The sequence below is a fragment of the Mytilus trossulus genome, chromosome 9 (genome assembly GCF_036588685.1).
Source record: "Mytilus trossulus isolate FHL-02 chromosome 9, PNRI_Mtr1.1.1.hap1, whole genome shotgun sequence".
NCBI lineage: Eukaryota > Metazoa > Mollusca > Bivalvia > Mytilida > Mytilidae > Mytilus > Mytilus trossulus.
The window spans coordinates 56,029,935-56,043,907 of NC_086381.1; the positions used below are offsets into that span (position 1 = coordinate 56,029,935).

At 33.1% G+C, this 13,973-nt stretch overlaps 1 protein-coding gene across 1 annotated transcript; it reads left to right on the forward strand.

Moving 5' to 3' along the window:
• The first annotated feature begins 4,386 nt into the window (after nt 1–4,386).
• Nucleotides 4,387–8,346, forward strand: LOC134684019 (uncharacterized). Its single transcript, XM_063543316.1, has 2 exons — nt 4,387–4,826; nt 6,986–8,346. The coding sequence occupies exons 1-2, from the start codon at nt 4,818–4,820 to the stop codon at nt 8,228–8,230; spliced, it is 1,254 nt and encodes a 417-aa protein (XP_063399386.1). The 5' UTR covers nt 4,387–4,817; the 3' UTR covers nt 8,231–8,346.
• Nucleotides 8,347–13,973: the final 5,627 nt, after the last annotated feature.

Below are 13,973 nucleotides of genomic sequence, written 5' to 3' on the forward strand. Positions count from 1 at the left end.
ATCTGTTCCTAGTGTCTTTTTGTTGTCGGGATGTACAAGTACCCGGTCACGTCCACTTGTATTTTTGTCCATCTGATGAGTTAAGTCTTTTTCGACTGATTTTTATAGTTCGTTCTTATGTTGACAAATGTACTGTTATACCACTGTCGCATGTTAGGGGTAGGGTTGGGATCCCGCTAACATGTTTTACCCCGCCACATTATTTATCTATGTGTCTGTCCCAAGTCAGGAGCCTGTAATTCAGTGGTTGTCGTTTATTTATGTGTTACATATTTGTTTTTTCGTTCATATTTTTATACAAATAAGGCCGTTAGTTTTCTCGTTTTAATTTGTTTTACATTTTCATATCGGGGCCTTTTATAGCTGTCTATGCGGTTTGGCGGTTTGGCCTTTGCTCATTGTTGAAGGCCGTACGGTGACCTATAGTTGTTAATGTCTGTGTCATGTTGGTCTCTTGTGGATAGTTGTGTAATTGGAAATCATACCACATCTTCTTTTTAATAAAGAAGGTAGATCAAGACACACATGCAAAAAATAGCGAAATATAACAGCACAGACTGATATTGGACACACAAACAACGGAATAAAAAGATAAATAAAGTACATTGACACGTAAAACGAATATTGGACCAGAGTAAGGACTGTGCAGGTGCTATAAGCATGTGTATCAACTCCAATATACTGAGACAAATATCCCGCATGGAAAGAATAATTGTAATTAAGACGGACAACTATACATACCATAAGAAAAACGCATTGTCGGAATAATGGGCTGTCGGAGTAATGGGTTGTCGGAATAATGGGCTGTCGGAATAATGTTTGTCGGACTAATGGGATGTCACCATAGCGGTAAACAGGACCGAATAGAGTCTAAATTTAAAAGTCAGGAGAGAGAGAGTAGAACTTTAAAAAAAATTAATACAGGACAACATTTTCAACCTACCCTCCTTCCGCCTTTCTTCTCACCATAAAAATCAAAAGATAGCTCCATAATACAAAAGAAAGAAATCGTTCTTCCTTATTTCAGATAATATTAAACAAAAATCATGATATCAAAACAGCAAGGGGAATGAACAGATAAGGAAATTAACCGCTGTCATAATGATATAGTGAATTGAAATATGTTGTACATGCGTTTACTTTCTGATACCATGAACAAAAATCAACCAATAAATGTCTTCACTTCTTTTTATAATATAAAGAAGATGTGGTATGCGTGCCAATGAGACAACTCTCCATTCAAGTCACAATTTATGAAAGTAAACCATTAAAGGTCAGGGTATCGTCTTCAACACGTAGCCTTGGCTCACACCGAACAGCAAGCTATAAAGGGCCCAAAAAATTAACTAGTGTAAAACCATTCAAACGGGAAAACCAACGGTTTAATCTATATAAAAAAACGAGAAAATAGAAACACTTATGAACCACATCAACAAACGACAACCACTGAACAGCAGATTTTTACAAAGTCCAAAGTGATTCTTTAAGAGACGCTACATTCAAAAGCACTAAACATTTTTTTTATTATGCTGTACTAAGGGAACGAACATTCCGAGACCAGATTACCCCTTACCTTATAGCGTTAAATATTGAAGAAAAAATTACTTCGATAGCATCGAAAAATAGTAAAATTTTCTGACTCAGAAAAAACCAATAACCCCGATTTTGAATTAAGATTGCTGTTTCCGAATGTAGAGCATTTTGTATAGATTGTATCAGACTCAGTGTTATACTCATTTTAACAACATCCTGTATGCACGGGTAAATAAAGTATTAACATGCTGAACTACGGAAACGACCATTTAATTTCAGGGGGAGGGGGCGAGGGGAGTTTGACAGAATGGTACACAATACAAACAGGATAATACAAAAAAATCACAAATCATTATAAAACACTTCGCATCAAATAAATCAAACTTTGTTCTTGTCAATTTATAGGAAAAAATGAATCTACTTCATGATAAACATGATAAAACTTGTATTTTCTTTTACAATTAGAATTATGTGGTAAATTTATTGAGAAGTTCCGATAGTTTTTTTCAGTCAGACGCTACCAAAATCCATAAATCTCGCAAAGTGTCATGGAGTCTAAGATTTTATTAATTTTATACCGACAAGCCTATCAGATTCATTTTCCGTTTTATATACTGTTACCAGCTTTTACAGACTATTCTCCTTTTGATGAATACAAGAACTGAATATTTCCGTTTACAGTTTGTTGACTTGGTTTGTCGTTACATGTATTACATGTATTTTGACTTTATACTTGCTGCCTCCATTGTACTATTATGATAATAATTTGTCTATCAATATTTTACTAAAATGTAAAATCACAAAAATACTGAACTCCTAAGAAAATTCAAAACGGAAAGTATTTACATGTATACCTAATTGAATGGCAAAATCCATGATAGCTCAAACACATCAAACGAATGGATAACAACTGTCATCTTCCTGACTTGTTACAGGTATTTTCTTATGTAGAGAATGGTGGATTGAACCTGTTTTTTTAAAGCTAGCTAAACCTTTCCGTGTAGTTTTAGAAACAATAATTATTGATGTTGGTGGAGGGTTGGTGTCTAATAACAAGTTTTTAATGCCTGTCTCAAGTCAAGATCCTGTAGATCAGTGGTTGACGTTGTTTCATGTAAAAAAAGATGTGGTATGATCGCCAATGAGACAACTCTCAACAAGAGACCAAAATAACACAGAGATTAACAATTATAGGTCACAGTACGGCCTTCAGCAATGAACAAAGCCAAAACCGCATAGTCAGCTACAAAAGGCCACAAAATGATAATGTAAAACAATTCAAACGAAAAAACTAAGGGCATAATTTATGTAAAATTGAACAAAAAAAAAACAAATATGCAACACATAAACGGCAAACGACAATCCCCGAATTATAGGCTTCTCACTTAGGACAGGCACATACATACAGAATATGTTTATCTAGCTAGACCTTTCAATGCATGTCTTAATCTTGTTTTAGAAACAAGTGTTGTTAGTGGAGGGTTGGTGCCTTCTAACATGTTCGTGATGACTGTCTGCAGTCAAGTTTGGTTAATACAAGGGCATGTCTGTCATATTTGTTTTAAGTAAATCCTTTTGTGATAAATAAGGTTGTTTCTTTTCTTAATTGAACTGTTTCTCTCTTACTTCTTATACATTTTATCGACGATTATTCCATATGCGTTTCTCTAATTGTTGAAGGTCCATTGAATGCCGTTTTGTTGCCTATAATTATTGATTACATTCACTTCAGCTGCAAAACGTAATTATAAGTAATAAATGCTTCTTTTAGTAACTTCGTAGGGTTGTAAAAGCGTTGACCGTGTGCACATTTTTAGATACAATATGTACTTCGGTCAACCCTTTTACACCCCAATGAAGTTACAAAAAGAAGCACTCAAATCTTAAATGCATTCAGATTTTTATGCCCCACCTACGATAGAAGAGGGGCATTATGTTTTCTGGTCTGTGGGTCCGTTCGGTCGTTCGTCCTTCTGTCCGTTCGTTTTTTCGTTCGTTTTGGCCTCTTCACTGATATACATACATACAGTTACGTATATACGTAAGTTTAGATTTGTTCCGAACAAATGGATATATCTGCATGACTGTATGGCGCGCCGTTATTATATTTATTCAATTTCGAGATATCTTATTTAGTTAAATAAGATATCTTATAAACTAATTGAGATATCTTAATAACAAAATGAGATATCTTATATATTAATTGAGATATCTGATTTATTAAATAAGATATCTTATATATTAAATAAGATATCTTATATATTAAATAAGATATCTTATATATTAAATAAGATATCTTATATATTAAATAAGATATCTTATTAAAATGTTTATAAAGATATCTTATTAAATATATAAGATATCTCTATTAATTCATAAGATATCTTATTTAAAATATAAGATATCTCTATTAATTCATAAGATATCTTATTAACTATATAAGATATCCTTTATATTGTTGATAATAGAGATATCTTATTTACTTAATAAGATATCTCCATAAGTTAATAAGATATCTCTATTAGTTTATAAGATATCTCTATTAATTAATAAGATATCTCTATTAATTAATAAGATATCTCTATTAATTAATAAGATATCTTATAAAGTATGTATTTAAAAGATATCTTTATAAAGAAGTAAGATATCTTATATACTTTATAAGATATCTTATTAATTAATAGAGATATCTTATAAACTAATAGAGATATATTATAAACTTTTAGAGATATCTTATTAACTTATAGAGATATCTACGGAAGCCTGGAGCTGCCTTGTGTAATTGTTTATAACTAAACCATATTTGATAATTATTGCGATAATGTTTTGTATATTGCAAGATGACGCCTTATTTATCGCAATAATTCGCTGTATCTAACAACAAGGCACTTTATTTAGCGCAATGATTTGTTAAATTTAACACTAAGAAGACTTAATTATCGCAATATTTGCTATATATATACCACAAGTCGCCTTATTTATGGCAATATTTCGTTATATCTAACAACAAGACGTCTTTGTTATTGCGATGATTTTATTCTGTAAAACAGTACCACTTAATTAACGCGATTTACGATTTTTTTCGCTTTAAATTTCGGAAGTTAAAGCTAAGTCATCATAATTATGGCGATAGCACATTTCAATTTACATATGTAGCGTGAGCAGCCATTAAACGGCCATTTTCGTTATGATCAACACCCGATCAACCAGACCATTTTCTCCCGTATGAATTCTTTTGACTAGAGAAGGCTACATTCAAAGGAAGCTACCCCTCATTCTGAACAATGCTTTTGGTAAGTAAATAGTTCATGGTATTAACATGATAGCTACTGTCTGTTCTTTTTATACCACCCACTTGAAACGTGGGGGTCATGATATAGTAATCACTTAATAAAACTTTCACAAATTATTTATAATATAATGCCTCTGTGCACCTTTTATTTCATATATATATTGATTGAAATTTATATTTTTTGGGGTTTGCCATAACAAAACATGGACTTTGCCATCCCTTATCAACGGGTATTCATTTCTTATTCGCAACTGCAAGACCAACCTAAACCACTGAACAAAACGGACGGACAGACGACAATTATATACCATAATAGGTCCGTCAAAATTTTGACAGGCGTATAAAAAACAGTTCAACTACTTTTACAAGGCGAAAGGGAAAATAGAATCGTGAAGCCAGTAAACAATTCTTATTTTAATCTGAACATGCAAATTGAATATTATGTTATGTTTTTTACATTAGACATATTCACAGAACAACACCATCTATTCTGAGAGTCCGAGAAACTATAATAGTGGACAGTTTTCCTACTAATTCCATGTGTTTCCGAGTCATAGTAAACTCGAAGTAGCTTACAATGCATTGTAGTTTATTGAGTCGATTGGTCAGTATTTTAAGGCCATATCAGCCTTCTGTTTTTGGAAGTTACTACATTTTACTATGCAAAATATTCTCACGTCAGAAAATCTAGAGTTCCCGACCTGTTTATAACAGGCATATATGGTTAACCATATCAAATCATATACAATTTTACATGTGTCATCAAAAAATATTTTTTAGTAGTGCTTTCTGATCCAAAGGGAAATAGATTAAATAAATTGTTTGGTTCCGATACAGCCTGAAAGGAAGAAAGGACAATAATCAACTTTAGTTTTTACACCTTGCATGCATATCAAAATGAGCAAAAATACAGTTTCTTTACATTTGAACTACTAAGAGCATGAATTATTTGAAATAGATTTGTATTGCTCATGACTTTCCGTGGTTTAATTTAAAATGTTTTTGATTATTACTTTTATGTCAAAAAACCTACCACAGAGGAAGTTAGAAATAAGCAAAAATAAAAAGGGGCGGATGTTAGTCTGGTCAAGAAGGTAACTGTGATTAAGAAACGGTGGAAAGTACAATCCAAATTTTCCACACAAACCTTAAAATAATATAAGTTTCTTTAATCAACATTAACATCGTGATAGATTTTCAATATAATCTGTTCGGTAGAACAAAATTAACCTTAAGTCATTTGCATATTTCAACATTCATTTACATACTCCAACATTAACCTCAAAATAAGACCTATAAAATTGGCATTGAAGAAAAAACAGTTTTAAGAAAGCTCGTACGAGTTCGCTAGCAACCCTTTGCGGGTTTTTAATTTGATAGGTGACTTTTTGTTAAATATTTGTTTGTTTTGAGATTGTGACACAAGTATGACTGCTATACCAATATTGTGACTATTTGATCTATTATGTCTGTTTTGTTCATACATGTACATCGTTTTATATATAATGGAATTTGATACGACTGTCATACAAGTGAGAGGTTTAGCGCTATAAAACCAGGTTCAATCCTACATTTTCTTCATTTGAAAATGCCTGTACCAAGTCAGGAATATGACAGTCGTCCATCCGTTTGATGAGTTTTGTCATTTGATAAGGGACTTTCCGTCTTGAATTTTCATCGGAGTTCAGTATTTTAGTTCCATTTGATAGGATAACGTCATTAATTTTCATGGCATCAATTGACAATTGATGTTATGATATTAATGTACACACAAGCGCATACGATGCATGGCAGATTTTAAATTTATGATTTGAGTTTTCTCTCAGTTTCATAAGAATGAAGATAACAATATTTATTTTAAGCTTCACGGCATCAATTGGTGATTTGAAGATCGCAAATACCCATTTACTGGCTCTGCCAACGCGTTGCCAGTAAAGTTAATTTGCGACCATCCAATCGCGAATTGCTGCCGTCGCAGCTTAAAATATATTACAGTTATCTACTGATAAATATCTTTGCATACATTCATTTTGATCCAATCTTTAAAGCTATCCGAACATCTTCCCCAAGTTTACTATACATCGGATAAGACCATTTCAGTGGAACAAATGCAATAAAATAGCAGTCTAAAGTTCTAAGTTGTACACCTTTATGTTTCAGATGGTACTTGCTCTTCTCCTGTTCTGCAAGGCCAGTGCTATTCCATATCCAGACATAGATGCATCATTAGACGAACTAGTTGTATACTATACAAGTTTTTCGTTTACAACAAAAGAAGTACTCGGGTTTTTACTAAACATACATCATATAATGCTGAGCGAAAGATCATTTTATAGAATTAAAAAACGTTTGAGATTGCAAAAAAGAGGAGTTGAAAGTGCTATTGCTGATATTGTTACAAAAATTTTACAGTTAAGAAATGCAGGATATACCAATATAGGTTATCGATCTTTATGGAATGTACTTCGCTGCCTAGGCGTAAGAGCTTCTCAACACACGATTAGGATAGTTTTGAAAGCTATTGACGGAGTCGGCGTTTTAAGGATACAAAGACATAGGCTTACAAGAAGACGATACACAAGTAACGGACCGAGCTTTTGCATCCACGTCGATGGATATGATAAGTTAAAGCCGTTTGGAATATCTGTCCATGGTGGAATCGACGGTTTTTCAAGAAAGATACTTTGGCTGAAGGCTACAAGTTCAAATAAAAATCCCCGTATAGTTGCAGGACATTTTCTTGAGTATTTGAAGACAAGCAAGAGGGTTCCAAGGGTAGTACGCATGGATGCAGGAACTGAAAATGTTATAGTTGAACGTATTCAAATAGCTTTGAGATCATTTCATACTGATAGCATGGCAGGACATAGAAGTGTTTCAATAGGAAGATCAACGGCCAACCAAAAGATCGAAATGCTATGGAGTTTTCTGATGCGAAATTTCACAACATTTTGGAGGAATTTGTTTAAAGATATGGTAGATGAAGGTATACTAAACAATGCCGACCCTGTGCATCTTGAATGCATACGGTTTTGTTTCCTACCACTTATTCAGAGACATTTAGACATGTTTCTACAATCATGGAATTCACACAGAATAAGATCTCAAAGAAATGTTGAATGTCCACATGGTATACCTGACGTTATGTACTACCAACCTTTTATTTACGATAAATATGACTGCTCTTATGAATTGCCGTGCGACATAGTTGTATTGAATTACTTAACTGATATATACACGGATGCTGTTCTACCTAGAGGCACTAAAGAAGAATTTAGACAATTAATAAATACTCTCACGTTTTTAGATATCGAAGAATTCGATGTCATTGAAACTCCAACACAGGCCAAAGAACTGTTCAACTTATTATCAGGCGTAATATCACAACATTTGTTAAATCGATAGACATTTACAGATTTAACGTTTATTCATCATGATAATTATCGGTTATTTCACCATGTTGTCGAATATATGGACCCGAATATATACGCGCATAAGATATTTGATATGTTGATGCAAAGAACAACATTGAAGTGCATAATGTGTACATACTAATTTTCTTGTTTTTCGTTGATTATGCTTCTTTTTTGTCAGAATCGATGTAAATATTGAATGAAAATGTTCTGTTGTATTTAGTATTATATAAATAGCAAAGAATAAATGCCTACTGTTTCTTTTAACAAGTCTTTCCTATGCCTGAGTCATCATTAAATTGATAACAGTTCGTCACATTTAAATATACCATATTGGTCTATTCCTTCATGATGTAGCTGAGTATCATTCAGTCATTTTTCATATCTGTTACAATAAACAAACACTTTTCCATAAAAATGACCATCGAGTTCAACGTGTCATACATTAACAAAATATTAAGTACAATCAAATCTTATTTGCTGTCAACTCAGCCAATCCGTTTCATTCGTAATGAACTGGACAGAGTGTTGCTAAATTAAAGAGGAACACAATGTATGATATAGTATGTCTGTCACTCACGTCACTGAGTATAAAAGGGGGCATGGTTTCACATAAACCACGATATTTGGAAGGTATATAACGTCACAGTACCCAAATTGCTCCGAGTACCAAAATTGCACCTACTTGTATTCAACAAAAAAACTGGGGAAATCTTACTTGTTTTCTTTGAGTCTAAACCCTTGGTATTTTTCAGGGTATTCATATGATTTGATACAATACACGTTATTTAACATTGCTGAACATATACAAAACCAGTAAAAATAAACAGATTTGTTATTAACCGACCCTCATTGTCAATCAAAGATGTAAGTTATGATATAAGACAGACTTAATTGTATATATGTTTTATTCATTTATTTCCTGATCGATGGGATCAATGCGTTCAACGTAACATAGTCACCAAACTTTGACTTATTAAGTGAGATACAAATATCTGTATAGCTACTTTTCATTCGTCGTTAGAAGCTAATGTAAACAGGTAAATGCACGAACAAGTCGAGAAGAAGAGAAACACGTTTGTTTCTCATTACAATGCCGATTGGTTACTGCAGTATTGAAAAACACATCTTTCGAACGTAACAAAAATTAAGAAACCTTTATAGCATCAATTTAAGATATTTAATGTTCATTTGTGATTTGAGCGGGTTTTCGTTTTTCTAAAGTACGATTTATCTCTCGTTAATTCAACGTCTTTGAATCTATGTTGTTTTATGTCTGTTGGTAGATCAGTGCAAGACCAATTATTCAAATGTTTCCTTAACATTGGAATGGTGAATATTCGTGTCAATTCTTTTATATTACTGCACAATAAAACATACTTTGGTTGTATGAAGTCTAACAAATCGTTAGATTTTGCCATTATCCACTTTCGATTCCAATTAAGGTATCTAGGGCCTGTTATTGTAGTTACACAGTAGATAAAAGCTGGTATAGAAATAACCTGGCAAATGAAATGCCTAGAGTCATATTACCTAATGTTGCTTTATTGTTACATAGATTTGTCTGTTTAAGCCGTTTTAACTATTTATGTTTTTTCAACCTGCATATTACGTCTTCAAGCAGCCATCTATAGACTTATTAAAGAAAACACATGTCAAGTTTTACTAGGGAAACAAGTGTGGACACAGTTCAGATTGTTTGAATGTTTACCTATATTTCTAAGAAAAAGAGTTCTCTCCTTTATTCAGCATTAAACTGTGCTATGTTCAACTGTAGCAAAGCGACACTCTACCTTTGGCCTTTGTTAGTCTTGTATGATTTTTAATTTTAGTTTCTTGTGTATGATTTGGAGTTTAGTATGACGTCCATTATCACTGTACTAGTATACATATTTTTTAAGGGGCCAGCTGAAGGACGCATTAAGGTGTTGGAGTTTCTCTCTACATTGAAGACCAATTTATGGCCTTCAGCTGGTGTCTGCTCTATGGTCATGTTGTTAACGCTTTGACACATTCCCCATTCCTTTCTCAATTTTACCTGTACCAAACACTAAAATGTATTAGTGTGTTTTTGTGTTTTACCAAATGATTCTTATAAAATACCTGAAATTAAATGCCAGTTAAAAGAAAAAGAGGAGGAGAGTAACACATTAGGTGCTTTTCAGAATGATTTGGTTTAAATTTACGAGATTGTATCTGATAGTATCTGAGAACCTACATGCATGAACTATTTTTGGGAGAAATTGTATTTGCTTATACAGGAAATGAATGAATTATGACCGGAGCGGGCCCCCACTTAGGCATTCAATTGGCCCCCATTCATGAAAATTTCTGGATCTGCCACTGAGTTTGTCAAATTTTGTTTAAAAAAAAAACATTTGCATAATAATGGACTAAGCTTAAAGCAACGCACTTTACTAATACATGTACAGAAAGAACTCATGCTCAATACAGTGATATACTAAGTACTGGAAATACACGACATTCATGTACATTAGTTCTTCCTATTTAAACCACAACTATGATTTAGGTAGCACTCCACAGTTCGGTGTGTAGATTCGTATTTTGGTCACTTTTTCAAATATAAGAGGTAGTGTTCAATAAAATTCTTTTTTGGATAGCTGATGATTAAGATGCTTAAAATAGCCTTCATAGTGAGCATCAAGAGTATTTAATGTATGAAATATGGCTGTTGTCTGTATGACAGTCTGTCTTTGCATATCCAAACCAGGCAATGGTTTGTCAATTATTGTTATTTTTTTACAACTTTTTGTTGCACGAACTTTGTGATTAATTTTGCTACAAAAATGGGGGGGGGGGGGGAGAGACACCCATTTTTAGCTCACCTGGCATAGCCATGTCAATTATTTGAGCTTATGCCATCACTTGGCGTCCGTCGTTGTCCGTCGTCTGTCGTCTGTCGTCGTCGTCTGTCGTCGTAAACTATTTCAAGAATCTACTCCTCTGAAACTACTAGGCCAAATACTTCCAAACTTTAACTGAATGTTCCTTATGGTATCTAGTTTATAAATTGTATCCGAAGTTTTGATCTATCAACAAACATGGTCGCCATTGCTAAAAATAGAACAAATGGGTCAAATGCAGCTTTAGGGCTTATATCTCAAAAACGAAAGCATTTAGAGCAAATCTGACACAGGTAAAAATATTCATTAGGTCAAGATCTATCAGCCCTGAAATTTTCAGATGAATCCAACAACCCATTGTTGGGTTGCTGCCACTTAATTGGTAATTTTAAAGAAATTTTGCAGTTTTTGGTCATTGTCTTGAATATTATTATAGATAAAGATAAACTGTAAACAGCAAACATTATCAGCAAAGTAAGATCTACAATATGACCAAAATTGTCAATTGACCCCTCAAGGGGTTATTGTCCTTAAATGACAATTTTTCACAATTTGTTCATCATATTTGCTAACTTTAAAAAATCTTCTCCGGCCTCTATAACTACTCAACCAAATTCAACCAAACTTCAACTGAATGATCAGTAAAGTGTATAAAATAAAGTTTGTGTTTTATTTTCTATTTCGTCAAAAGACATGGCCGTCATGGCCAAAAATAGAAAACAGGTTAAAATGCAGTGTTTGGCTTATATCTCAAAACTTCCAGCATTTAGAGCAAATAAGACAACAGGTTCAAGTATTTATTAGGTCAAGGTCTACCTATCCTGAAATTTTCAGCCGAATCGGGTAACTGGTTTTGCAGGTATAATGCCCCTGAATTGATGATTTTAAAGAAACTTTGCAGTTTTTGGTTATTATCTTGAATATTATTATAGATAAACTGTTAATAGCAAAAATGTTAAGCAGCAAAGTAAGATCTACAAATAAGTCAATATGAACAAAATTGTCAATTGACCCCTTAAGGAGTTATTGCCCTTTAAAGACTTTTTTCATCAATAGATATAGGAAGATGTGGTGTGAGTGCCAATGAGACAACTCTCCATCCAAATAACAATTTAAAAATTAAACCATTATAGGTTAAAGTACGGCCTTCAACACGGAGCCTTGGCTCACACCTAACAACAAGCTATAAAGGGCCCCAAAATTACTAGTGTAAAACCATTCAAACGTGAAAACCAACGGTCTAATCTATATAAACAAAACGAGAAACGAGAAACACGTATATATTACATAAACAAACGACAACTACTGTACATCAGATTCCTGACTTAGGACAGGTGCAAACATTTGCAGCGGGATTTAACGTTTTAATGGGCCCAAACCTTCTCCCTTTTTCTGAAACAATAGCATAACATCACAACATAGAAAAACATACGATAAAATATCAATTGGCAGACTTAACTCAATCAAAAAAGTTGACTTACTTTAAAAAATCTTCTCCTTTGAAACTGCTGTATCAATTTCAGCCAAACGTAGGCTAAATGAGTTTCAGAGTAACTAGTATAAATTTTATATTTTATTTCCTTGTATGTCAAGAAACATAGCTCCTATGGCTAAAATAGAACATAGGAGAAAATGATTTTTTTTTGCTTTTGAAGAAAATAGGACGATTCAAAGAACATTTAAATAAATTGAAAAGCCAAAATAATCATTGATGAGAGATTTAAACAAACAAAATTAGGTGAGCGATTCAGGCTCTTGAGAGCCTCTTGTTTATTTGATCATTTGGTTGATTATTGTCAATAGTTACTGAAAAGGTATCACTGAAAGGCATTAAACTTCTAGTTTGATTCAAATTTTGGGGGAATATGTGACATTTTCACCCTTCTTTTTGCAATTTAATACGTAAATTAATGCAAAATGTTCCCATGGAGACACAAAACAGGAGTTATATTTCACTCTTTTAACTTTTGAAAATAAAATCTATGAAAGATACATTTGAACATGTATAACACAAACAGTTAGGTTAATGTATTTGAAAAATAGGAATAGAGGATGATGAAACATTTTGTGGTTCAATTTTAATTAATGTTTTTCTAACTGTACAGTGCTACCTTGAAATAAATGTAAAACTACGTGCATCAGAAGTCCAGCAAAAGACATGCAATTATCATATTATATGTTCGTACTATGGATAAACATTCGATTCAAAGCAAGTAATTGTTCAATAGGAAAATACTGGTCAGCCCAATCGTACTAGTTAATGGGACTTGGTATGGTGACCTGTGTCCTTCTGCACGAAAACCTTTCGGAGTATCAAGTTAAAAATAAAGATCAGCGTTGCTTAATTTTAGTGGGTTTAAATCACATCACATCATGATCATGATTGTGTTCGCTGCCATATCGTATAGACTTGATTGCAAATAATAAACATATGAAAAGCAATTACTTTCCTTTGCATACCTTTAAAAGTCAATCCTTGTCACTAAATAATTGAAAACATACATTTACTATTACGTTTACACTCCTCGTTTACTCTTATACGATTTCAAAGTTGTAACACTTCATTGTTTTGGTCCCCCTAGAGAGTTTGTGTCATTGGCAATCATACCACATGTTCTACTTTTATTTTGTTATATATAGACATTATCTAATAACCACATACATCATATACGGAATGCATCTTGCAACCGAAGAAACCAAATACAGAGTGAGACTGTCCTTACAACTACATACACCATATACAGACCGTATCTAACACCACATACACCATATACAGACTTCATCTAATAACCAAAGACACCATATACAGACTGTATCTAACAAAAACAGACACCATATAAGTTGTCTCATTGGCACTCACACCACATCTTC